At 40.7% G+C, this 27,357-nt stretch overlaps 1 protein-coding gene and 1 pseudogene across 1 annotated transcript; one reads left to right on the forward strand and one right to left on the reverse strand.

Moving 5' to 3' along the window:
• Window positions 1–3,294: 3,294 nt before the first annotated feature.
• LOC118786462 lies at window positions 3,295–4,531 on the forward strand (annotated as a pseudogene).
• A 10,402-nt stretch (window positions 4,532–14,933) lies between these two features.
• nenf (neudesin neurotrophic factor) lies at window positions 14,934–26,584 on the reverse strand. The gene is made up of 4 exons (XM_036542360.1): window positions 26,102–26,584; window positions 20,186–20,246; window positions 19,942–20,045; window positions 14,934–16,115 (listed from the first exon to the last, which is right to left on the reverse strand). The coding sequence occupies exons 1-4, from the start codon at window positions 26,246–26,248 to the stop codon at window positions 15,939–15,941; spliced, it is 489 nt and encodes a 162-aa protein (XP_036398253.1). The 5' UTR covers window positions 26,249–26,584; the 3' UTR covers window positions 14,934–15,938.
• Window positions 26,585–27,357: the final 773 nt, after the last annotated feature.

Below are 27,357 nucleotides of genomic sequence, written 5' to 3' on the forward strand. Positions count from 1 at the left end.
TTATTACTTATTACTCACAATCACTACTATTATTATTATTGATGTTGATGATAACGATGATGAAGATTATTATTACTCTTACTGTTATTATTACTATTATTACTATCATCATGTATGATTATGTACTGTTACAACTAGTATTATTGTTATCATTATTATTGCTGTTGTTATTATTATCATTTATCATTATTATCATTAATATTATGGTTGATGACTGAAGATTATGTCAGGGCTCCGCCCCCTTAAGCCGCGGTGTTTTTGTTTTCCCTGTCCTTGTGCTTTTGTTTTCCTTGTGTTCCCTCTCCGCCCCGCTCCCCGCCTGGTCCCCGCCCACCTGATTTCCTCATTGCCTGCACCTGCCTGCCTGCTCACCTGCTTCCCATCTCCTCGTTACCCCAGCCCTATATCTTCCCTGCGTGTCTCTGTCTTGTTGCTAGTTCGTTTCAGTGTGTTTCACCTGTCTCGTCCCCGTGGTTTATTTCTCGAAGAGTTGTTGCTACACTGCCGATCCTGCCTGTTTCCTGACCACGATTCCTGCCTGCCGTTTTGGATCTTATCGCTGCCTCTCACCTGCCTGATTCCTGACCCTGTTCTCCCTGACTCCCGATTTGGGATTTGCCCCCGGATTGCTTCTCTGTGTTTCGAACCCTGCCTGTCCCTGGATTTACGAACTGCCTGTCCCTTTCTATTATCGCCTGGAACCGGAACATCCTGCGGTCCGCGTTTGCGTCCCGATCACCGGCGCTAACAGATTATTAGACCCAGTGATGTTTTGTGTTGTATGTTGTGTTTATGTTTGTATGTTTATCAATAATTTTGTGTTATACTTGTTTATCTGTCAATAAAAAAAAAACAAAACAAAGAGGAGTGAGCAAGGAGCAGGTGCTTTGTCATGCTTACATGATACTATGTGTTGTGAACTAAATGAATTAACTAAAGAACATTTTTGTTTACGCTAAATGTGTTTACAAATGGTCATCAACTTTGACTATAAATGGATAAAATAAACATGTAAATGTGATCATTTTACTTTAGACTACTCATCAATTCTTTTTCACATTATAGCCTATAAGGCATATAACATTTGATAGCCAGCTCAGCAATAAAAATGATTTGTGAAATACTTACTCTACAGTCTAAACAAACAGGTGAACAGGGCTCTGAACAAGAAAGGGAAAGGATGGGGGAGGAGAGATCAGGAACCTGCACAGATCCAATTAGAGGCAAACTATTGAATGTTATTGTGTGACTGTGAAGTACATTAGAGCACAAAACATCATTCATATGATCAGGTTGGTCTTCATACAAGTTATTTATTGTCGCATTACAAGAAATACAATGAATGGCAATAGTGTTCTTTATGTGAATTAGTTTGCTGTAAATATAGTGTGCTTTGTGTGAATATGTAGCGTGAATATAGCGTGCTCCTGTGGAGTCTGCTGGTTCTAATTTAGTTCTGTGTTTAAACACTGTTTACTGTTTTGCAGTATTTTAAATAATTCTGATAATAAAAGCAGGCTATTAAGTCAAATTAGGTGTGAGGTGATCATTACATTAATTCAACTTTTTTGCTTTCTGTACACAAAAACATGGGGAGGAAAACCTTGGAAAATTAGTTTCAAAGTTTTACATATTAGCCTAACACAAACAATAGCCTACAAATTAACAGATTGTGTTTTTTTAATTAATGATTCGTTGATCGACAAACCTGTTGTGTCAGTTCGAATTTGGTGTATCAAATTAGGGCTGCTTGATGTAGCGGAGCTGAAGTGATTAGCTCGTGTGAGTCCTGCGTAAAGCCTTAAGTAGCGGGTAGCAGGTAGCCGAGTGGTTGCAGCGGCTACGTCACTCCCCCTGAGACCTGGTTAAGTAGCGTTGTCGCCGACAGGCTAACGGCAATTTGCCTTTAGCTCAACTGGCAACGACGCTGGCTGTAAGGGGTTGGCAGCGAGCAGTAAGAACCTCGGTTCGAAACTCGCTCGCTCGTCGACCCACGTAACATCACATTAAAAACACAACGCAAGATACCACCCGTTACATTGACAGCAAATTCCCGGGCTGCTTTTTGTTGCCAGTCCACCCCTGGATACATGCTATATACCATGCATATACATGCATATAATGTTTGCCTTCTCACCATTTGTCACCTAATATTAGGCTGCCCCCAACCAAAGATCCTAGTTGACTAGTCGTCGTTAGTTAAAGCCATTAGTCAACTAGTCGTCGCACGTTTATGACATTAATTTAATTATTTAAATATATATTTTTGGGGCATCAGAAATGGTTTGGCTTCCAGGCCTGAGTTGAGAATGTTATAAGTAAGATTGTTAACACTGTGCTACATTACAGAGAAATACAAAATACTAACCCTAACCCTAACCCTAACCCGAATGAGCCTTTAAAATATAAATTTTACAAGCGTATGCATGAAGCAAGCCGCCTGTTAATGACAATGCTAACGGAAAATGCGGTAATGATTCTGAATGTGTCGGAACAACCACCAAGGAGACTGAACATTTTGTTAATTTATTTAAACACAGTATAACATAATACAGCTTATCAACTTGTAACACCAACACAATAACTTGATACATGATAAACATGATAAATACAAAACAGAACATGAAGTTAAACATGCAGTAAGCGAGGTAATATGGCAGATTTACGTAAAAAGTCGCGATCGCGCGAATCGAGCTGAGTTTTGACAATTTGGGGGCGGAAACCAAGGCAGGCACTGACCCTCTTATGATTGGTCACTTTCAACGCAATCACACCCACACGACCTCCTTGAACCTTGATTGTCAGCTTCCATTAACTGAACGACAGGCAGACTGTTTGGGCAGAGGCTTGTTATTACAAACAACTGAGTCCGGACAACAAGACACACTGGGCACGCTTCCGATGGCCTTTCAGCCAGCCATCCCACTGCTCTCGCCCTTCGCTGACACCATTTGTAGCGAAGGGCGAGAGCAGTCACCCCACCCAGCCTCGAACCTGTTTCTACGGGGTACCAACCATACAACTTTGACCACGACGCCAAAGAGCCAGGCTCGGTGGTATGGCAGTCAGAGCGCATACTCAACCGTAGTGATGGCACTCCGTCACAGGCCCTGTTTCAGAAAGCGGGTTTAGTTAAAATTTGGTTTCACAAAGCCAGTTCAGCTTAACTCGGAGTCAGTTACTATGGCAACATACTCTGTGATGCTAACCTGCTCACTGGCAGGGTTTCTTCAACTAACCCTGAATTTCACTTCCTCTCTAGCTGAAGCCTGCAGACTCAAGGAGGTGTCAGACATGGTGTGTCCTTTTCTCGAAGCGCCAGTTGATATAGAAGCACAAATACTTAGCAGAAATCTCTGTCAGGAGAGGGTGATCAGACCCCGCTTGGATGTTTCATCGTTCCCTGATGATTATCTGTTAGAGTGTTACATTTTTTCTGCACAGTCCATCATTTATCTTAACAATCTTCTCAGCCCTCACATCGTTCATATGACACATCGTGGACATGCTCTCAGTTCGGAGCAAATTCTTTGTGTTGCGTTTTTTTGCCGATGGGAGTTTCCTATACAACATCGGTGACGCTGAGCATATTTCTAAAGCAACCGTCTGTCGGGCTGTCAGAAATGTGACTCTTGCACTGAAACGTTTACTATACACCTTTGTGGTGTACCCAAGTCACAGACCCACAAGACTCATCAAAGAATTCCACAGAATTGCGGGTATCAGTCTAAGCAATTAATAATTTATTCAGTATGAAGCTTTGAGACTTGAAGCACTAATCAGTTAATATGATATATTGTAGGGTTTCCAAGTGTGATTGGCCACATAGATGGCACTCATATTCCTATCACAGCTCCTTCAGTAAATGAATGAGATTATGTGAATAGGAAGTCATTCCACAGCATTAATGTGCAGGTAGACCTAAATAGTAGCCTTTTGCATTCCAAATGAAAGATACTTTACAATACAGCTACAGCAGCTAATTACTCTTCTGCACTGTGGAGATCATATGTGATACAGCCCACATCATCAGCAATGTGGAAGCAAAGTGGCCTGCGTCTGTGTATGACTCGCGAATATTTTGTGAGTGTACATTGAGCGCTAGATTTGCCCGTGGTATATACATATAGCCATATCCTATTATAATCAATATTTTGTTTCCTCCTATTGCAACTGATAATTTAAACTGTATCCTCATATTATCATAGGAGAGTTTGATGGTTACCTGCTTGGTGACAGAGGGTACCCCTACCAGCCCTATTTTCTGACCCCTTACCCTGATCCTGGGCCCGACCCGCAGTAGCGTTATAACTTGGCTCACTGCAGGACATGAGCCAGGGTAGAGATGACCACTGGGATTGTCAAGGCCCAGTTCCAGTGCCTTCGTAGGCTCAGGGTCACCCCAGAAAGGGCATGTGACATTATTGTGGCATGTGCGATTCTCCACAACATTGCCACAATTAGAGAACAATGTCCCATTCAACCAGTGAACAATCCTGATATTGATCCTGACCACCCCGTTGACGCATGAGATGGAAGAGCATTGAGAGACACAATATGCTAACATCATTTCTGATTGACCCATCACGTCCCCAGTGTCAAATAAAGACAATATGCCTCCCTTTTTATGAAGTCCTCTTTATTTCCTGCAAGTACAAATATGTAGTACAGTAGTAAATATTTTTTATGTTGTTCAAACAAGTAAAATCATCCACCTGTGGGCACCTCACCCACCTTTAACTGATATTCCAGCAGTTGTATTTCCATTTTTGTCTTTTGCATCTGCAGCCTTATGTGGTCCATTTCTAAATTAGATTTTTCAATTTGTTTCTCTAAGTGCACCCTGTACAGCTGTTTCACAGGGAGCTATAGGAACACAAAAAAATGACATTGAATTTCACAGTGGTTCACTGAGGTACGTTGTGCTGTGGAGGTGGATGGACCCTCTTCCTCATTGAAATTTACAACATCGCTCTGTTAGAGGAAAAGAAGGTCAAGTTTTATTACGGTGCAACACTATCATCAACTGTTAGATGTTATTTTTAAGGTGTAAACCTCAATAGGCCTCTCTGTATCTTCCCTCTCCATGGCAGCTGACAAGGTTTCCTCATCACCCTCCTGTAATGAAAACAAACAATTTTTGTGTTCTACTCTAACCCATTATGAAAAATCTGTGGAGTATTAAAAGTACTTACAACTGCATGGAGGTCTGTTATGGCAGAAGGCTCCACCAGACAGATTACACCATCGGTAACTGGTAGAAGATATAGAAGAGTAGACAGTTAAATTATAACTTTACCCAGAAAAGTGCCCCACCTAATTTGAATTTTGTTTTTACAACAGTGTGCAGGCCACATCACGGGTTTTCAAATATATAACTCTGAGTCACCATAAAATAGATTATTGTCTGAAGGACAACTAAGAATCTGGAAAAGTAACAGCAGTCAATTACAAAGAATTGTACCACTACCAGAAATGTGTGTGCCAAGCTGTGTCTAGTATGGATGGGTGGGCGTCACTGATCCCACACTGGCAAACGGATGAGTATACATGTTTAATTAATATTCATTCATTTGAATGACTAACCTCTTACGTAGGCCCTTGTGTCCTGGAGGGTGGCTGGGTCAGATGAGCTTCCTCCAGGGATGCCTTCAGCAATAGGTCGCCCACTGTTTTGACTGAGCGCCATCTCTTCAGCCTTTGTGAGTGGTGGTGGTGGTGGCGGACCCCCAACCTGTTTTTCGGCCCTCAGCCTTTTTTCTATTGGCTATGATGGAGGTCAAATTTGAACACATCCAGTAAACACAAATTTGGAGACTTGTATGTATAAAGGCATTTAGGTGTTGCTTTCAAATAGACAATATGAAATACTGGCAGTGCTGGGATGGCTGAACAATTTACTTTTTTATGCTTAGAAAATTGCACTAGCTACTTACATATATGGCATAACCACTGAATGATGTTTAATTAGGTAGGGTAGGCTGAACAACATCACAATTGCTTGTAATGAATTTATACCTTACCTGTTTGAACTATATTTTTGTATTTCATCTTCAGTTGCCAAGTACATTTTGTACCTGTTGGGCTGCACCTGCATATATATTAAACATGCGCATACACACACACACACACATATATATAAAATAAAACTGTTGAGTAAGTGGAACATGTGGAATAAAACTTTTCTTTTTTTTCAATTATTACTCACACATTGACTCGGTCAGCAATTTTCTGCCACGACAGCTCACGTTCTTTTGCTGCTGCTACTGTATTGCTTTTTTCCCTTAAATATATGCTCATATTCTGTATACGCATTCATTAGTATTTCTAACTCCAGTGGGGAGAAGTAGGAGAATCGAGCCATTTTTTCTCCCGTTGCCATGCTGATTCATGTTATCTGCGTTCCATTGATGAGGGTTTTTTATCTCCTCGTGCACGTGCTTTACTCAGGGTTAACTTAACTCAGAGTTGATTGAACTAAATGTTATTACCTGTTCTGAAACCGAAAAAAAGTTTGACAGCTCAGGGTTATTCAACCGAGAGTTCAGGTTTGAACTCAGAGTTTGTTAAACCTGCTTTCTGAAACACCCCCCAGGTGTCGCCGCCATTGTTCTGTCCACTGTGTCTTCAACTCCGAACTTGTTGTCAGGATTCAGTTGCTTGAAATTTCTCAGTTGTTTGAAATTGGGCTGAAGACACACCTCTTCAGACTCTACCTGGACTGACACCCTTGCCATTTGACCTTGTAAATCTAAGATTCTTGGCTCATACTTGTAACACTGTCTCTTACTTTGTATTTGTAACACGTTTTGCCTGGGTAGTATAGCAGCACTTTATTGTCCCAGTGACTGTATTTGATGTATGTAACCTCAGATCAGATTAGTTCTGTCTCGCAACACTGACCCGAGTATGGAATAAAGTGAGTGTGCATGTGAGGTCTCGGGGTGGGTTGCTGTTGTGGTAAGTTACAGGATTTTATGTTTTTGTCTGTAAGAATTTAAAATTATAGCGAGTGGTGTTACACTGAAATCTGTGGGCCGTCAAAACGTAAGCCAGTGTAGCTATATTGTTATGATTGTAGAAAAATGTATCTACTATAAACTATAGTAGATATATAAACTATCAGGGATTGTTTAAAATGTACTTCTGTCTGTCATACTTTGGTAGTGCACTGGATATTTGACCAACTTTTGTGTTTAACGATATGCTGTACAATGTTGGGGAGTGTTTAGTAATAGCATGATAGCACACATTTGCTCGACGTAGGCTGTAGATCTTGAGGGTATTTCAGAAAGCGGGTTTAACAAACTCTGAGTTCAAACCTGAACTCTGGGTTGACTAATCCTGAGCTGTCAAACTTAGAGTTTTCAGTTTCAGAATAGGTGACAACATTTAGTACAATCAACTCTGAGTTGAGTTAAGTTAACCCTGAGTAAAGTATGTGCACGAGGAGATTTAAAGCCCTCCTCCGAGTTAAGCTGAACTGGCTTTGTGAAACCGAAAAACCAATTTCCTTCAACTCTGACTCAACTAACTCTGAGTTTTCACTAAACCCGCTTTCTGAAACACCCCCTTTGTCTTGCTTTCAGAGGACGAATATTAGTCAACATGCGCTAACGTTTCACCACTCCTCTCCTCCCCAGTTGAGTATCTCCTTTTCTCCACAGGTGGTCAAACGCCGGTGTATTTCAGTTAGAGCGATTCCGAGTAAGTAGGGTAAAGAAGTGCAAGCACCTACACAGCCTACATGCAAGTCTTTTTCCATTGGTCTTTGAATATGTAGCCTATAGCCTATACATTGATCTAACTTATTTTTGTATTTTTCCAGGAACTAGGATCCGGTCCCTGAAGACATTAGTGTTAATATTTCTCTCTCTCTCTCTATGTATTTATTTATTTATTCATCCATTCATGTATTTATTGGGGTGTATAAGTATTGATGATATCTATAACAACTTGTAGCCTATCTGTCTCAATTGGTTAAGACATATTTATCAATGAATGATAAATTGGTTATCAGCAATAATTTCCTCTTGTTATGGCATAGCCCTATGTTGGTACAGACCTTACAGCTCACGAATAGGCATGTCTTGAAAAATTAGCCATTGCACATGATAACATGAAATGACCTGTTCATTATTGATTTGCATAGTCTACAATATTGTCTATCCATCAAATGGAAAACAAACAAAAAAAGTCAGCAATTGGTTATAAGCCTACGTTTTGCTAACCAGAAACAAGCTGGCTGGTTGGATTGTGACGTAATGCAGATTAGTCGATGTCCAACGTTGAAACGTTTAGCTAGTTACCCCCACGGCCAAAATGACGTTCACCCAAAATCAGTAATCAACGTTATGCCAACGTTTGTCAAGAAGTTATTCCAACGTTGGGCCAACGTATGCTTGTGTAAGGGGTGAATGTGGGTCAGCGAGCGAGTGAGTTTCGCACCTGAGTTCCCAGTGCCAACCCCTTACGACCAGCATCGCTGCCAGTTGAGCTAAACGCAACAACGCTAGTTAACCAGGTTTCAGGGAGTGATGTAGCCGCTGCAACTGCTCGGATACCTGCTACCCGCTACCCCACAGGCTTTACGCAGGGATCACACAAGCTACTCACTTCAGCTTTGCCACTCTTGCTATCTGGGGAGCGTCTGGCTGACCCCTTGCAGCCCTCTACTCGCTCCTTTTGAAACACTTCGGCTGCATCTGAATACTCAGTATGCACTAACTTAGGTTAAGAACGTACTACCCCATCGTTACCGTAGTACGTACTATTGAGTATGCGAGCGAATAGTAAGGACACAATTCGGACGTACTCCGCCGCCATCTTACTTGTCCTTTGACCTGGATGTTTACATGTTTTAAAAATCAGTCTGGTTTACTTAGCTGACTGTCAACCTGAGGTAAAACGAAAAGCTAACGTTACGTAACAAGCCAATTGATTTGTTAGCTTAACCAAGTTGACTACACTGCCACCTTCTTTATCTTTTTTCCCGGGGAATTCTTCTTCGTTTATTCGGGCTCCAGCTGACTTATGGGATAGCGTAGTGTAGTACGTTTGCATACTTAGGATGTAGTATGTACTTCGGACAGTAGTCATCCGGGTACCGTTCGACTACTATTAAATGCCTACTAAATATTCGGACTCCCTACGGATTGTAACGTACTGCTCTTTGCGTACTGTATAGTATGAAAGTATGAGTATTCGGATGCAGCCTTCCTCTCCTTCCTACAGCTACTTCCTACCTGAGTTTTATTGCTAAGACTGAACATGAAAGAAATGCCTCCTCCTTTGCATAATGAGGACGAAATGCATGAAAAAAATGAAAAAGATGAAGAAATGCATGCGGAAATGTAAAAAGAAACGCATAAAGAAACGTATAAAGAAGAAGAAATGTGAAAAGAAATGTATATTCTTTTTCGAGTCATGGATTTATTTATTTCTTTATTTTTGATTTTGGCAGCTTTCGTCCTCCATACTTCTCATCGACTAACGTTTGGTCGACTATTAGGGGGCAGCCCTCCCTAATATGCTGATGTCACTTTGTATCTTACAAGTTTGCTTCTAAAGGCATGCCCTAAGGGACTAACTGCTATTTTCACATGTATTACCCCAAAATTTGTGTTTTTAATTGATCTATAGGTTACCTCAATACATATGATCTCAATGTTCTGTCACCTCAGCACTCAGTTTATTTGCATGAATTCACTCTCAGTTCTTCTATCAGTCATTTTATTATACATCATAATACTGGAAATGAATTAATGAAATGGTACATAATTTAACTATATATATATATATATATATTACATATATTAAATTACATATTTTACCACAAATTTTGTTTCTTTGTGTTGTGTTTGTGTTCTGTAATGTTTCAACAATATTTACAAATAGTATCTCATAACTGCTGTTTGTAGTGACCGCAATGAAATCCACAGTGGTTTGGGAACTCTGAGGAAAGGCAATGGTGTTAGTCATTTCACAGCTATAAAAAACTGTATAAAACAAGAAAAAAGTACTTCATACAGTGGCATGCAAATGTTTGGGCACCCCTGGTCAAAATTTCTGTTACTGTAAATAGCTAAGCGAGTAAAAGATGACCAGATTTCCAAAAGACATAAAGTTACAGATGACACATTTCTTTAATATTTTAAGCAAGATTACTTTTTTACATTCTTTTTCTACATTCTTTTTACATTCTTCCTTGCAAAAGGCTTCTAGTTCTGTGAGATTCTTGGGCTGTCTTGCATGCACTGATCTTTTGAGGTCTATCCACAGATTTTCCATGATTTTTAGGTCGATTTTTGTTGTAGAAGCCATCCTCTTTTCATCTTCAGCTTTTTTTACAGACGGTGTGATGTTTGCTTCCAGAATTTGCTGGTATTTAATTGAATCCATTCTTCCCTCTACCAGTGAAATGTTCCCCATGCCACTGGCTGCAACACGTCCAAAGCATGATCAATCCACCCCCGTGCTTAACAGTTAGAGAGGTGTTCTTTTCATGAAATTCTGCACCCTTTTTCCTCCAACCATACTTTAGCTTACTGCGGCCAAAAAGTTCTATTTTAACTTCATCAGTCCAGGACTTGTTTCCAAAATGCATCAGGCTTGTTTAGATGTTCCTTTGCAAACTTCTGACACTGAATTTTGTGGTGAGGTCACAGGAAAGGTTTTCTTCTGATGACTCTTCCATGAAGGTCATTTTTGTGCAGGTGTCGCTGCACAGTAGAACAGTGCACAACCACTCCGGAGTCTGCTAAATCTTCCTGAAGGTCTTTTGCAGCCAAAAGTGGTTTTGATTTGCCTTTCTATCAATCCTACAAGCAGTTCTCTCTGAAAGTTTTCTCAGTCTTCCAGACCTCAACTTGACCTCCACTGTTCCTGTTAACTGCCATGTCTTAATTACATTACGAACTCAGGAAACGGCTACCTGAAAACGCTTCGCTATCTTCTCATAGCCTTCTCCTGCTTTGTGGGCATCAATTATTTTAATTTTCAGAGTGCTAGGAAGCTGCTTAGAGGAGCCCATGGCTGCTGATTGTTGGGACAAGATTTGAGGAGTCAGAGTATTTATAAAGCTTTGAAATTGACCTGGCCTTTCCTAGCGATGATTGTGAACAAGCCATAGCCCTAACAAGCTAATTAAGGTCTGAGACCTTGGCAAAAAGTTATCTGAGAGCTCAAATCTCTTGGGGTGCCCAAACATTTGCATGGTGCTCCTTTCCTTTTTTCTGCTCTAAAATTGTACATAATACACTAATCTTGCTTAAAATGTTGAAAAGAATGTTTCATCTTTAACTTTATGCCTTTTGGAGATCAGTTCATCTTCTACTCACTTAACTATTCACAGTAACAGAAATTTTGACCAGGGGTACCCAAACCTTTGCATGGCACTGTATATAGGGTAAAGTGGGGGAAAATGCCCCCTTTGTAAAAATAATTTTTTGTTAAAAACTAATTAAATGTAAACTCTGGACAATTTTCAGATTTGGTTTATACTTCATCTCATTGTCACTCAAAACTAGGATAACAATTCTACACACATTTACCTTTTGTTTCACAGCAAAGTTACATATCCCTTAAGGGGGGGGGGGGGCATTTCCCCCACTCTAACCTTTATTTTTGTTTAGGTTTAGGCTTGTTAGGTTGTTTAGGTTTGTTTAGTCATTTGGAATGTAGTTCAGTCAGGGGGTCACAGTATTCTAGAATTCTGTGACAGAAGAGTTAAGAAGGCTCAGATTGTCAGATGTCAGATTGTTATAAAATATTAGAGAGCACAAAAGGATGTAATTTGGATTTGTGAATGCACACTGCCTATCCAGCCACTAACTATAATGGTGAACTAAAATACACTATTTATGAACCATATGACTTTTGTCTGTCAATGAAACTAAGTTTAAAATATAAACAAATAGATAAATATTTGTTTTTTAAATAAATAGAGGAAATTATCCAATTTTAATATTTAATTTTCTGATTTTTTTTATATTTAATCAGGGAAATTAATAAATATGGAGAGCACTGCAAACATGTGTACACTACTGCTAACAAGCCTACAGTGAAGCATGGGAGAAACTCAAGAAAGGCATCAGGGATGCAAATACAAATAGCATATTTAGGATCAATTTGACAATAACAACCCCCGCAGCATGAGGTCATGAGACCTGAACATATCTCACCCACTTTTCAGTCCATTCATAGTCAAAACATCACTGCTGGACAAATAGCCTCCGATGCAGATCTTAAACATGCAATGGAGTGATTTTAAATACATTTGTCCAGTTTCAAAAAATCTGCATTTAAAACCAAGTAGGCCTAATTTACACTGGATCTAAATATGATTATTAGGCTCCAGTTCTGATGTTAGTACAATCAACTTCACATACACTACTGATATAAAAAGGTGGCCACAACCGTGCTAGACAGTCCTGCTAGAGGCAAGCAGTACCATGGTTAACTCAGTGATTATGCTGATGAGCTGGTTGTCGTGTGTGAGATATGTGAACCTCAAAAAGGAGCTGCATGTGGTAGCAGTGCTGTGAACAATTACTAACCACCATCCTGCTTATCAAATCAGCTCAGTCATTACTTTACATTACATACATAGTGAGGTAGGGGCAGATCCTTCAGATGTTGTACAAAAAGAATCTGCATGCCCAACTCACCACTTCGCCCTGAGAGGAGAAGGAAAGCTGATTAACCATTCAATGATCAACCATTACCCAAAGGCTTTTGACAGTAGTAGTGCTACTGGTGAAAAAGCTTGTAGAGTCTAGGCTGAGGGAGAGGTCTTGGAACAGGGAGGGCCTGGAAGGGATGTAAATCATCTCAGTCTTAGCCAGGTTAAGGTTCAGCATCATCCACTGTGAAATATCAGTTGAGACTTGTGTGTCAGATGTCAGAAAAGAGTGGAAAAGTTGAGTGTCATAATTCAATTCAATTCAATTCAATTCAATTCAATTCAATTCAATTCAATTCCATTCCATTCCATTCCATTCCATTCCATTCCATTCCATTCAATTCAATTCAATTCAATTCAATTCAGTTTTATATTTTATATTTATATTGCGCTTTTTACAACATGAGTTGTCACAAAGCAGCTTTACATTGGTATTCCAGGCCTGATACCTCCTCAGAGCAAGCCAAAGGCGACAGTGGCAAGGAAAAACTCCCTGACTAATAGGAAGAAACCTTGAACAGAACCCGGGTCAGAGGGGGAGCCCATCTGCTTCTGCCTGGCACTGGGTGGACAAATTGAGTAGGAAAGAATTTCCTCAGAAATTCTTAACAGTACTTAAGAATGGTGAAACATGAAGGTAGTAAGACACAGCAATATACGTTGTGTAAAATCATAATGAGTCTTGTCAATCTTAAATCTTATATATAAATCTCTGAAGTTATACAGCAGAATATGCATAGCATGTAGTCCTCAAGGGTCCAGTTCTTGGTACATGGAGGGCTCCACAGGAAAGACAGCGAGGAAGTTGAGCTGGAGGTCCTGAAATGGTGCTTGAGTTACAGGCAGTCCAGGCAGTAGCCCGGAGCTAGGTGAGGAAAACAAAATTGAAAAACATTGATAAGTGATGAGAATAAGAATGGCAGGAATGTACAGCAGAGAGGCAGGAGAGGGGGGCAGGGAAAAAGATGCCAGTGTGCAACAAGGAAAAACCCCGGCAGACTTACATTATGGCAGTATACCTAGGGGACGAGAGGCAAGGGACTGGCGTAATTATGAGGATGACCCTAAAGCAGTCAACACCAGATCACGGCACATGTCCGTGCCATGATAAAGCGACAGCAATGACCACTTAGTCCACCAGAGACTCTATGATCTATGCCAGCACCAGGCCATGTCCCTCAACTGAAGGATTTACTGTATAGATATGTTTTGAGCCTAGACTTAAAGGTCAAGAGAGAGTCTGCTCCCAGAACCTCAGTGGGTAAGCTGTTCCACAGGAGAGGGGCTTGATAGGAAAAGGCTCTACCATCACAGAAGTGATATCAAGTCATGGGAGGAGGTGACAGAGCCAAGAGATTGCATGTAAAGAGAGAAATGGAGGGGCTGAGTACAGAGTCTTGAGGGACACCTGTAGGCAGGCTGTGGTGTCTAGACAAACTGTTCCAGTACACCCTGAAAGAGCATCCAGAGAAGTAGGATTGAAACCAAAGAAGAGTGATGTCAGCGATCCCCACTGTAGCCAGGGTAGACAGAAGTAGGGTGTAGTCCACTCTACCGAAGATTGCAGAAAGGTCCAGAAGAATTAAGACTGAGGAATGGGCGGGTGATCTGGCTGGTTGAGGAGTTTCATTAATGCAGAAGAGGGCAGTCACTGTGGAATGACCAGCCCTGAAGTTAGACTGAAAGCAGTCATGAAGCTTGTTCTGCTGCACAGTTGTAAATCTGTGGTTTATAAGTGATTACTAGAACCTCAGAGAGGCAAAAATATTAAAAAAAAAACTTGTCTGGCTCCAAAGAACAAATCTAAAAAAATGTAGATCATTCTAGATTCTGACTTTCAACACTGTTGTGATAAGTAGCACTGATTTATGAGCTCAATCAAAATCTGAGATCCTCCTAATTTACTCTATGTTGCACACAGTCTAAAAAGAAGTGGAGAGGCATCATTCTGCTTTTACACCCCTAGGCGTTGCAACATCCTGCCCAGAAGCTGTGAGAGAGAGGAGCACCCTGCCCAAACACGAGAGGCACCACGCACACAGAATTTTCAAATCAAATTGAAAACACACATTTTTTAGAAGTGCTTCTCGGTGACCTTTTCTTATTTCCTGTTATATACATCACCTTTTTTGTCATCATTGTAGTATGTGCAGCCTCTGGGCTTTGTTTCAGCCAAGTTGTGAAAGAAACAGAGACAAGGGATTGCTCTCAGAACATTTATTCCTTTTTGACACAGGCTAACTGTGGGTTGTGTGAGTTGCTGAAAGTAAGTTGCTAAAATTGTAAAAAGCTAATGCAGCTACTTGGTTAAATGAAAATAGACCTACTTTAATAGACTAAGTTGAACAGGAGTGCCCTTTCACAACACAAGGTGCTGACTGACTGATATATAAAAATGTTACACACATATACATGGTCCAGATTTTGTGCCTCTATGTAAGTTGCTCTGGATAAGATTACAATAATGTAAATGTTATGGAATGCAATGTGCTGACAATAAATTCAGCAGCAGTTCTACACACATTGATAAATGGTGCCTCTGGAAATATTTATTTTTTGCAACATAAAACACTTCTTCACATTATTCTATCCACACTCACAAGCAGAAAACATGAAAAAGGTTTGTGTTTACAAGTCCTTACAGATGACAGGGGTGTTGAGTGGTCTTGTGTTCTCCCAACTTTTATGGCATCCACCTTGCGGGTAGCATCTCACAGCCAAAACGCAGGTGTTTTACAAATGCAGAATGAGAGCAAATACAAAGTAATTACAACAGTGTCAAACCTCAACACAGTAGCATAAGCCATTACAGTATTCAAATTACCACTCCAAGACCATTTTCGCAAAAATAAGTGTAGGAAAACGGATACTGTCAATTTTTTTTTTATTGAGAAGTAACTAACAAGATCATAAGGTACTGTGAGAGTGGATCTAGAGGAATCTGAGATATGCAGTGGATTTCTGACTGACATGCAATCAGGGGTGACCTTGCAGTAGTGTCACAAATAAGAGCTTTAGATGAGTGATTAACATTGAAACTGGTTTGAAAAGCAGAATCATTTCACTCTCAGGCATGCAAGTGCCTACAGACAGGATGACTCTACAGCTGTCTGTAAACAGTGAAGAACCAAATTACAGTCAGAAACTGTGGTCACTCAGCTGGGGATTAAAGCACATTCTAATGCCATCAGGTCCAAAAGTGACTATAATAAATGAATACAATCATACTTTTTTTCCCTACAAGTAAAAGAAACTCTCAGAATTCATCCCTGGTGCTGAAATTAGGCTGGTCCTCAGGCTGAAAGTCCTTTTTGGGCCTCCCATCCTCATTAAGCATGTGTCTTGATGTGTAGCCCACGATTGGGTACTTGGCTTTGTATGTTCCACTGAACACACTCTCAAGTGACTGCAGCTCTGCATCAGTTAGTCCCATCTGCCAGAGAGGGGGGAGGGAGAGGAGCTGTATTAATATGCTATTCCTTGTATGGCATCAAGTTCAAGTGACAGTAAGCATGGAGTTTACATTATATATATTATATAATTGTAGGTTATGTACCTTGCCAAAGAATAGAGCAGCAGTGCCCCAGCAGAGAATCGATCCAGCAACCTTTCAGTTAGTAATTTCTGCTCCTTAACCACTATGCTACACTGCTGCCCCTATATTATTGTGCTGACAGAACAAATTGACAAACATTAGCTACCTGTTAACACCCAATATCAACAATCACTAAGGATTCATAGCAATGGAGTTCACATTGCACAGCTCTGCCTGCTTGCTCAATTGCTTGCTCTTGCTCGATTGCTTGATTGCTCTAGCCCGGACGAGTTCCTGCTGTGTTTGTGGAGTGGTCTCTGTGCTATTACATTCAATAGGATAAAAATAAAAATTGGGGCTATTTACCTAGCTATTAAATAGGGAATTTTCCACTTTTTCCCCTCCATCTAAGCATTGGCCACCAAGCTAGCCTGTTAGCAAACGTAGCTAATTCAGGACATTGTAGCTGACGCGAGGTTTTTTTGTGGTTTTTTGCCCTCTCAGGAGCAAGTCCTTAAATATTTAAGTAGCATACTTTAGCCAGCTAGTCAGGTAGTTTAGCTAGCTAGCCTGTTCGCTTGTTTACTTTTTTGCCGTTCTTCAGCGTCAGCTTTTAGGATATCCTGATTCTGGTTGTGTTAGTGCGTCTGCTTTCACTGAACTGCAAGTGTAGTTTTATTGTATCTATGCTTAGCTGGCATTTCTTGTTCTTGATTTCTGCCTTTGGCTGTTCTGGGCCACCTCGGTGCTTCTAGCACTTTTTAGCTGGTAATTCTGTCTCGGCAGTAAATCTTTATTTAGGAAAAGTGTGTTTAGTTAGGGGAGAAAAATGCGGCCAAAACTGTGCGAGAGTTGCCGGATGATCGGACTTCTGGAGGGAGACCTCCAGCATGAGTTCACCTGCGACCATTGCCGACTCCTTGAGCACTTGGAGAACAAGATTCTTGATCTCGAGGCCCAACTAGCTGGACTCCACAGTAATCTGGAATTGTTAGAGCTCCAGGAGCTGATTAATACCCAGGTGGCCTCATCCTCCAAGAAAAGGGAGTTAGTGATAGTGGGGGACTCAATCATTAGAGGGGTAGATAGCATAGTGTGTTCGCGCAACAAAGTCTCGCATGGTCTGTTGCCTGCCTGGTGCCCAAGTTGGAGACCTCCTGGAGAGTGCGGACAAGCTCCTGGCCAGAGCAGGGGAGGATCCAGTGGTCATGGTCCATGTTGGAGCCAATGACATAGGAAGGCGTAGGTTCGGGGTTCTGCAAGAAAAATTTATGGAGCTAGTGGGGAAGATTAGGAGCAGAACCTCCACGGTAGTCTTCTCTGGAATTCTACTAGTACCATGTGCAAGCAAGGGAAGCAAACCTTTATATGGAGGTTTAACATGTGGCTACAAACCTGGTATAGGAAAGAGGGGTACAGGTTTATGGGCTACTGGGACTCCTTTTGGAACAGGGGTGACCTGTACAAGCGTGACGGGTTACACCTGAACCGGAGGGGTACAGCTGCACTGGGACAGCGTATGCTTAGGGTAGCAGAGGGTTATTTAATCTAGGGCAGTGTTTCTCAACCCTCTCCTGGAGAACCCCCAACACAGCTGATTCAAATGATCAGTTTGTTATTAAGGAGCTTCAGGAGTTCATAACGAGTTGATCATTTGAATCAGCTGTGTTGGAGCAGGGAGAGATCTAAAACATGCAGGGCAAGGGGTCCTCCAGGAGAGGGTTGAAAAACACTGATCTAGGGTTTGTGGGGGAGGGGTTATACAGTGAGAGGGATAGACAGACTGCCAAAATAGAATACACCATGGCTAAATATTTTATTAGTAGTGAGGGAACCATGACTGTAAATCAGTCAGAGCAGCACTGTAATAGAGGTAGTTTTGAGCAGCTAGGGGGTAGAGGGGAAGGACAGGTAATGCACAGGTAGTACCCTGAAATTCCTGGTTAAATGCTAGAGCATAAAAAAATAAAATTTTTAGATCTAGAAACTGTTATGAGTAATAGTAATTATGATGTTGTTGGGATCACAGAGACGTGGCTTGGTGCAGGGAATGGGGATGAGTATAACGTAGAGGGACACAAGCTGCTAAGAAAAGAAGAGGAGGAGGTGTAGCTCTCTATGTAAAGGATAATCTTAATATTCAGGAAATTCCAGGAATGGAGCCCCTTGGTGTTAGTGAAGACATATGGATTAAAATATTGGGGGAAAATGAAAAGGGTCTGAATGTTGGAGTATGTTAAAGGCCACCAGCCTCAGACAGCAGTGTCTACAGTATGCTCTTTGATAATATTAAGCTAGCATGTCAGGAGGGTGAGACAATAGTAATGGGGGACTTCAATTACCCTTCAATTAATTGAAAAGCTGTGTCAGGTCAAGGTAAATGTGAGGAAGAGTTTTTGGATGTTGTAAATGACTGTTTTTTGATACAGTCTGTTACTCAGACTACGAGAGAGAACACAATTCTAAATCTGGTTCTGTGTAATAATCCTGATAGAATCGGCGGTATTGAGGTAGGGGAACCACTCGGAACAAGTGACCATAGTGCATCGACTCAAGACCGTTTTGGGAGGAAAAAACTGCAGGCTTGTAGATTTCTCTACTCAAGCTCAAATCTCTTCTTTACAATACTAATCAAGTTTGTAAGGTGGCAATTGTGTATAACATTTACAAGGGTATACTGTGTAATTAGGCTTTTTTTTGGCCGTTAGCCAAATGAGTCAAAAAACATAAAACAGCCTAATGTGTGTAGTGCTTTCCCTGTGAGAGATGCTTTTGGACTATAAAAAACTCATCGATACACATCTGCGTTTCTCAATTCAACAATGCCTGAACCAAGCTCATGTAAGATACCTAGCTAAACAGCTAACTAGAAATAAAACCAGGTTGGAGAGCTAAATAAAATGACTTGCTTCATCACAGCGCGAACCAGCACACTAAATAATTCCCAGCTGCTTCTCTCTTTGGGAGACAACAAGCTGTAAGCACTTGCTAGATAGATTGCTTATTGTTCCTGTTAGAGGCTTGGTTGAGTTGAAGACACTTCAAGTCAACTTCAAAGCTAACAACACAAAGAAACTGACACAATCCTCTTCTTTTAATGAAATAGATTTGACACAGTAAGATATGCAGGAAAAAAATTGTAGCTAGCAACTTCTTGTTCACTTGCTGACAAGGCTTTGAACAGCGCGTTCCATCAGTGGAGCACTGTCTCTCTCACTGAAGAGCGCGTGAGTTAAGAGTGATGTACAGCAGAGAGATATGCTGGCTACTCCAATCAAAGTGTTTCATGTATTGATTGGCAACAGAACACTCAATAACAAACTCGCTAGATTAAGCAGTTGCAATGAGAATTTCACACATAAGAATCATAAGGTCAAATGAATACTGTTTTTTCTGATGAAGATACGTATTGTCATGTTTTATGGAGGACAGGAGGAGATTATATTTTATTGTCTGGGCAACTGTTAATGTCAAACCCTGCAAATATTGTACTGACAATGGTAACCTTAGTAGGACTATGTATATTTTGTCTCTGTTGTTTGTCTCTATTTTGTCTCTGAAGATGGAGTGCATCTGGAAAGTATGTAGCGGCAAGTTGTTTGTAGGTATAGGAGTTACCTGCAGTGGCTAAGGAGCTGAGCCTGTGACCCAAACACTGAAAGTACTCCCCAATACAAAGAGGTCAAAGGAGGGCATGTTTTTCCTACGTATCTCCCTTACTTACAGTATCATGTGTCAGGTCTTCTGGATCCAGGGACATTTTAGCCACAGCCCTTGTACTGTCTTTCCCCACGAGGACATTATACGGGGCATTCTTTCCATAGAACTCTAAAAAGTAATCCATGCTGTTAAGAATAATATCATATAATGCATACATGCAAGTACAAGTACAAAAATGCATTAACACAAGTAATGGTCAGGAAAAGCCCTTGAGTGGACAGATAACACCAACAAGAGATCCCAATTACCTTTCCCTTTTGTGACATCAAACACCACTCCTTTCACTGCCATGTAAATAGGCTGCCCCTCCTGAAAAACAGTGAGGTTACACTTTAGAACAGTAGTTATTGGGTCACATGATGCAGGTAAACAATTTAGCCTTTACTAAAATCTGCAGGTGCAGGCTGACCAACAATGGATGTACTGTTGGGGAATCTGGAAGATTTAAATAATCATGGTCAGAAGAAAAATATCAGAATAATAACACTGCAGGTGGCCATGGAAGGGACTGTAACAGTTAAGCTCATGGAAGGGAGCATCAGGGGGACTCTCAATTTCCCTTTTCAACAGCCAAGAGGCTTAAGATCCTTTGATCTTAATGTTTTCATTTGGGGGATGATGGGAATTAGGAAAAACATTTATTCATCATTTTAATTCACTTCTCCTCCCACAAATCCCAAGCATGTTGCCTCCATCAAAATCTGTGATGTCAAGCACCACTTGCCCAGATAGCACTCTTGACTTGAGCCAGAAGAAGATGCTTAATGCTTTGTTTTACACGGGCAGTCTGTGGGTGCCTGATGGATCTGCAGGAGTATGTGCTGTGCAAAGAGAAGTAAAAACGGCCAACCTACCTATCCCTTTCCCTGACAGAACTAAGCCAATTTGTTCTGCTATTCTGGGCTCTTCATCATCATCGGTTGATGGGGTGTCGGGATTGAACCTCGGCTGTAAAGCACTGCACTGCATTCAAAGCAAAAGCCTTGGCCACAGAGCTACTCAGGGGCCTTTAAGTTCTATTACCTATACAACAAAAACATCTACACCTATATTCTGCACTCTAGATTTCCTAGCATATTAAAGAAAGTAGCTAAATTCTGGGAATGATTTTAATGGTGTAAATGTAATGGTGTAAATTAGGGGTGGAATGAATAATCAACATAGTCGACTAAAATCGATGACCAAATTAGTTGCCAACAAATTTAATTGTCGATTAGTTGGTGACGTCATTGCGTGTTTTTTGTGCTGACTCGGAATACTCAGACATGTAGCCTAAGCTACGTTGCTTTACTGGAGTGAACAATAGAGATGGCAACACTGTCACGACTGAAGACCTCAAAGGCGTGGCAGCATTTCACTCTTAACCCTTTCGCACATAACTTATTTTTATGCTATGTAGCGTGCGTATTACATGGTTTGTTATGTTTCCATCAGCGTTATTAAGCTTCTCATACTTTCCAGTTAGCATTTGCTATATTTTTTAATGTTAAATCGCTGTTTCCTCAAAGCTAAAATTAGCTAGAATTTTTCTAATCTAGTTTTCTAATTGCACCGGTTTTAGCATGTACGCGCTAAACGGCTAATCACACCAGTGTGACCGTACGCGAGAAAGGGTTAACTCTGCCAAGAAGGTTGTGAACTGCACCATTTGCAAACCTGACCTTGCCTGGCATGGGAGCACATCAGTTATGCTCGAGCATCTGTAGAGGTGGCACGCTGGCTCTCTGGATGATGAAGACTTGTCTCGTTAAGGTAGTTAGCTAGCTAGCATAGCTAATGTTAATGTTAAAAGCCATGTTACTTCACATTATGACCTGTAACGTTGTCTATTTTGAAATACATTTTCTCTTGATCAATAAATTATTAATGACATTGAACATACAGTGTAGCACATAATAACCTATTATTCACAACAATTCTGTTCATATTCCAAATGTGCCCTAACTTTACAATGTTAAACCAGAGCCCATCTGGCATTTAGAAATTCTCTGTTTAAACATCGCATCATTGTCATAGCGACATTTATGATTGGAGATAGTGATGCTGCCGAGTGCACAAGTTTAGAGAACACCAGAGAATTTGATATAAACTTCTACAACTCGTGTCTATGCGTGCAGGCCCAATGCGGGTTGCATTCGAATTAGTTCAAATGAGTTATGGGTTTGTTTGTTCTCGTAATGCTACCATGGATGGCTTTCTTCAAACGAAGCAGACTTGTACTCCCCAGCAAGCAACTGCCCTCACTGAATTAGTCCTAGTAACCATTCATTAAAAGACGTATTTTTGAATGAAGTTCGCATCTTTATTGTCTTTATTGTCAGTTTGCATATGCCTAAAACAACCTCAAGCTAAATTTAAGTCTATAGACAAATAAGAGCTATTGAATAATTGTGCAATTCATAATGCAAATAGTCAATTATTTGTTTCAACAATCGATAGATTACTTGACTATCAAAATAGTTGCAGCCCTAGTGTAGATGTAATGTTTTTGCTGTGTGCAACAGTCAGGGCAATGACCACAAAACATCTACCACAGAGGGCATTGGAGTGGGCTGGGGTTTGCCGAGTTGTGAGTGTAATAAAGTTGTGCCTATGTACAGGTAAATCAGGATTTATCCACTTTACCTTTAAGCCTGTGTTTGCCCTATCACCTTGGGGAAGTTCAATTCCAGCAACAATTTACAATAAACATTGTAACAAGACAGAGAGGAAGACTAGAGGAAGACAAAAGAGAGAAAGACCACACACACAATCATAATGAAGAAAATTTACTGTTTGTGGTCCCCCCAAATGTTCAAATGAAACCTAGGTCCTTGCATAAACTTGTTCAGACTACTCATCTAGCATTAGGACAAACCACAAAATGTTATGGCCTTCATGTGCACAAATATAATGTTAACAATGCAAACTATCTGGATGTCCATTACATGGACACGTATTGACTATGTGGACCAATTGTGTCAGTGTTGTTGATGTAAATTCATGGAGAGCAAAAGTGGCAGCTGACAATGCAACAATCACTTTCACAGCAACGGATAGGGAATAAGGCTCTGCGAAATATGTTACTCATCAAGAACAAATTATCCAGTGTGGATCGGTCGAGTGGGGTTTCCTTCCCTCACCATGCTCAGACCCTGGGATTGGTCAGGTGCTTGGAATTTGCGTAGATGACGTCAGTTTAGATGCACCTATCCTCCAATGAGGGCTTACTGTGTGAGGATTACAGTCATCTTGCTTCAGCGTTCCTGCATGAACGCAGAGATTTTCACAGTGGGACTAGCCAAATCTACATTTTAAAGTATTACAATACTATCTTAGGCCCTGTTCACACCTGGTATTAACATGTGTCTTGGGTGATCTGATCACAAGTGGACAGCGCTAAGTACAGGTGTGAACACACCAAAAGATGCATTTAGGACGCATTGAGATACGTTTTCTCAGACCACATTCGGAGGTGGTCTGGGCCGCATACGGCCACATTCTTTTAGCAGTGTGAACGCAAATGCGTCCTGGGCCACATTGAAGGACCATCTACTCAACTGACGTCCTCTGCTTAAGGTGCTTTCAGATAGGACACAGTCTACGCTGCGCTCACCGTGGAGGTTGGGCGCAGTGCGGGGGGGGGGGGAAGAGAGTGCAAACGCGCAAATCGTGGGCGCCAGTTACTAGGCAACCAAAAAGATTTCCAGGAAGTGGTTAGCAGGTAGTAGCAGAGGCTAGTTTTTCGAGCAGCAGTTTTGGAAGTACCATGTATCCTGTTAAGCCTAGGTTGTTGGAAATTTCTTTCCAAATCACGGCTTTTCTGTTTATGTCCCGGTATGTTTTTCAATACTAGTTTTTAAACTAGTATTGTAGATTTCAGGGTACTTGGACACCACCAAAATCAGCTTCTCCTCCATTTTTCTGCACACCTATCTGCACAGAGCAGTCAGGTTCTCTGCAATTGGACGCGCCGAGTTGACATCACAGAATGCTGCGCCCAAGTTCAACATTTTTTAACCTCGGCGCAATGCACAGGGACGGTAAGCGCGGCCTTGCGCTGTGCTCAGCGGAGAGCTCATACGTTCTTGCGCCATGCAAACACATAGAAATGAATGGGTTCTTTAGCGCAGCGCTGCACCCACCGCGTCCTATCTGAAAGCACCTTTAACCGGAACTACGTACTCATTCGCGCGCCAACGGTGCAATTAGAATACGAGATTGGAAAAATTCTAGCTAATTTTAGCTTTGAGGTAACAGTGAATTCACGTTTAAAAAATATAGCAAATGCTAACTGAAAACTATGTGAAGCTAAATAACGCTAGTGAAAACATAAACCATGTGCGCTACATAGCATGAAAAATAAGTTAAGTATGAAAGGGTTTTAAAGTGCGATAACAGGCAACAACAACTAGAGTTCGCAAGCTACCTCAAATGCTTCCAAGCCCCAAAGGTGTAATGCAATATATTACATACAGACTATTGTGAGAGTCAAGATTTACGATATCATGAATATCATAGGGACTTTCTAAAACACTTAACGTGGCTTAATGTTCCAAAACTGCGATCAATGATCACCAAATTTCTCTCGGACATCTCTTGTCAGAAACACTTCCTCCTGTCAAAAAAATCAAAACCGAAATCCTTGGAGTATGGTCGTTATCTCACGTTTTCCTCTCCATTGATGCCCATTATAAGGAAAAAGCTTAACGTGGCTTAATGTCCCAAAACAGCGATCAATGATCACCAAATTTGTCTGACATCTCACATGTCATAAACACTATCTCCTCTCAAAAAAGCGTCCATACTCATAGGATTTCGGTTTTCATTTTTGAATGTCCCTTCTTCCATAACAAGTGCACTTCATAGATGTATTCACAACACTTCAAAACACTAACCAGCAAACACCCTTTGATATTAAACTACATTATGAAACATTTTCATTGCAGTGAATAACATAAGAAACTTTGGAAGCATAATATGGTTAGCCTATTTTATTCAACCATACTTGAAAGGTGCCAGACAAATACGGTAAAGTTCAAAATGTTCTAATCTAGCGTTGCTGCTTTTTCCAACGACAAACAGAATTTAACAAAAGGCTGCAGCTGAGTTAACTGTATTTAATTTCAGTGATGAACGGAATCTAGCTTGCTAGTCAACTAGGTTTTCATTTACAGATACAACACGCATTATTTCATAGTGACAGTCATAACATTCGTTCAAGCAGACCTTTGAATGATGCATCAACTTACATTTGCAAACGGAAATGATGTACGTGTTTATTTGCATATAGAGTGAAGAAGTGAGATCCGATCACAAGTGGTCACTCGAGATGCATGTGGGGACACATTTTAATGCCAGGTGTTAGACGTATTTAGAGCTGTCCACCTGTGATCGGATCACCCAAGACGCATGTTAATAACAGGTGTGAACAGGGCCTTAATTCTAAAACAGGGTTGCATAAAGAGGAAAAGCATAAATAAATATTGTACTTTTGTTATCTTAATTTGTATTTTTCTTTTGTCACCATTTGTGCACTTTATATTTTGTCTTTTCTTTTTTGTAATTCCCTGATCATCTTTTGCATGTAATATTATTAGCTTGCTTTTATTAATTCAACTTGGATTTGCTTGTGAATATTTTTTTAGTGTGAAGCGTATGAAAGGTGGTACAAATAAAGCTTTGAATATAATAACTTTGTAATAATAGTATAACCTACTATTATTATTATAAATGTGCTATGGGTAGGCAAGTAAATAATTTCACTATAAAAAATAGAGCTATGCCTCAGGCTGAACGTTAAAAATTGGTTTATTTGGGTGTAATGCTGACATGATATTAAAGTAATAGTTTCCGAGTGTGTTTTGATTCTTGTCCCGCGGGAGTAGTCGCATCTTGTTCGTAAAACAGCTAAAAGCATACACACAGGGTATGCTTTTAGCCACACTACAGCCACACGTAACAAAACGCATTCTGCCAGAAAGAAGTTGTGCCGATAAGTAACAGTACTCACCGAAAGAGACGTGATTCCATGTCTCGAAAAAGTCCTCAATAAGTAACAGTACTTACCGAAAAAGACACGATTCCATGTCTAAAATACCAACAGCTGGTGAGCTAGACATACAACATAAACATAAATGAAATGGAAACAGGAACTAACGAAAGATTCTTTCACTTGTACATACCTCCTGTCCATTGTACTTTTCTAACTCTTCCTCAGTGAATAATCGAACTGGTTTGACGACCGATTTATGTTTTAATTTAACATCATCTGCAAAACAATTCAAATCGCAAAAAAAGAGCAGTACCGAACAGATCTGTAGTGCCGGCATTGTGGTCCTTTGATACCTCGTTGGCCCGGCACATAAGTTTTACCGTTTACAGAGCAAGTGCTTTGCAAGTGCTGTGCACCTATGCTAAACGGATATGCTAACAGTAGATTATATATATATATATATAACTGATGTGGGCCTATCTGGCGGCAGCTACTTTACAGCGGTGAAGAAACAGGAAACGCCAACTTCCTGGTCAGACAAGTTTTTCCATAGAGTGACATCAACTCCTAAACTGGAGTATCTTAACATTTCATGTACTGCAACATGATAAAGACCAATTCCAGGGAGCCGCACTCGGAGCGAGTGGAATTGAAGTGCATTCCCGGATAGCAAGCATACGTCGAGTCGAATGACGTCTCTTCTAGCAAAACAGTCAATTGGTCCGGGACTGAGGCGACTCCATTACAGCGTCTCCAGTGGGGAAAGATGTCTGGTCGATAGACTATCATTGAAAAAATGCATGAAAGTAATTCTCGCATGATTATGCTCAAGCCGCCCTGTGAAAGATAATGGGCACGGAACATATTCTTTTGATTTGATGTTTTTTGTGGGGTCTTTGGAAAAATCTTTTTAAAATTATCTGTCACTCGCAATTGTCACTAAAAATGTCTTTCAACCCTTAAACCCCGTATTACTCATGAAGTCGTCATCACATAGGTATGGAACACATATCATAAGAAAGAGCGGAACCGGAGCTTTGTAATGATGCTAGTCACATATTTGTACATACCGAAATAGTCACGTTATGAAGACAGATCAAACTTTTACAAAGTAATATCTTTACTAATTTCTTCACCCATTTTCACAGTCCTGCTTCTCGGTTGAATAAGTCATTAAGTCCTTATATCGCTTCACAACATACCGCATATCAAAATAAACAGCAGAACTAACCCTTTCTGATAATACTTGTTTCTCTGTGCAACAAAGCGTCGCCGAGTAATTCGGTTTCAAAATCACAGCAAATTTCTGCATTGTCTCCAACATAGGGCTGACATTAACGATGTAAGCCTTGGTGATGTGTGTGCAAAACGTGTATAGCCTAGTTCAGTGTTTCTCAACCCTCTCCTGGACAACCCCCTGCCCTGCATGTTTTATATCTCTCCCTG

The sequence above is a fragment of the Megalops cyprinoides genome, chromosome 12, assembly GCF_013368585.1.
Source record: "Megalops cyprinoides isolate fMegCyp1 chromosome 12, fMegCyp1.pri, whole genome shotgun sequence".
NCBI lineage: Eukaryota > Metazoa > Chordata > Actinopteri > Elopiformes > Megalopidae > Megalops > Megalops cyprinoides.

Bases quoted from the DNA above. Each gene is read 5' to 3' on its own strand.
- nenf (XM_036542360.1), bottom strand. From the start codon at position 26,248: ATGCCGGCACTACAGATCTGTTCGGTACTGCTCTTTTTTTGCGATTTG. The intron at 20,247-26,101 runs GTATGTACAAGT...ACTGTTTTTCAG, and splicing joins AAAAGTACAATGGACAGGAG to GAGGGGCAGCCTATTTACAT. The intron at 20,046-20,185 runs GTAATTGGGATC...ATTACTTTTTAG, and splicing joins TGATGTCACAAAAGGGAAAG to AGTTCTATGGAAAGAATGCC.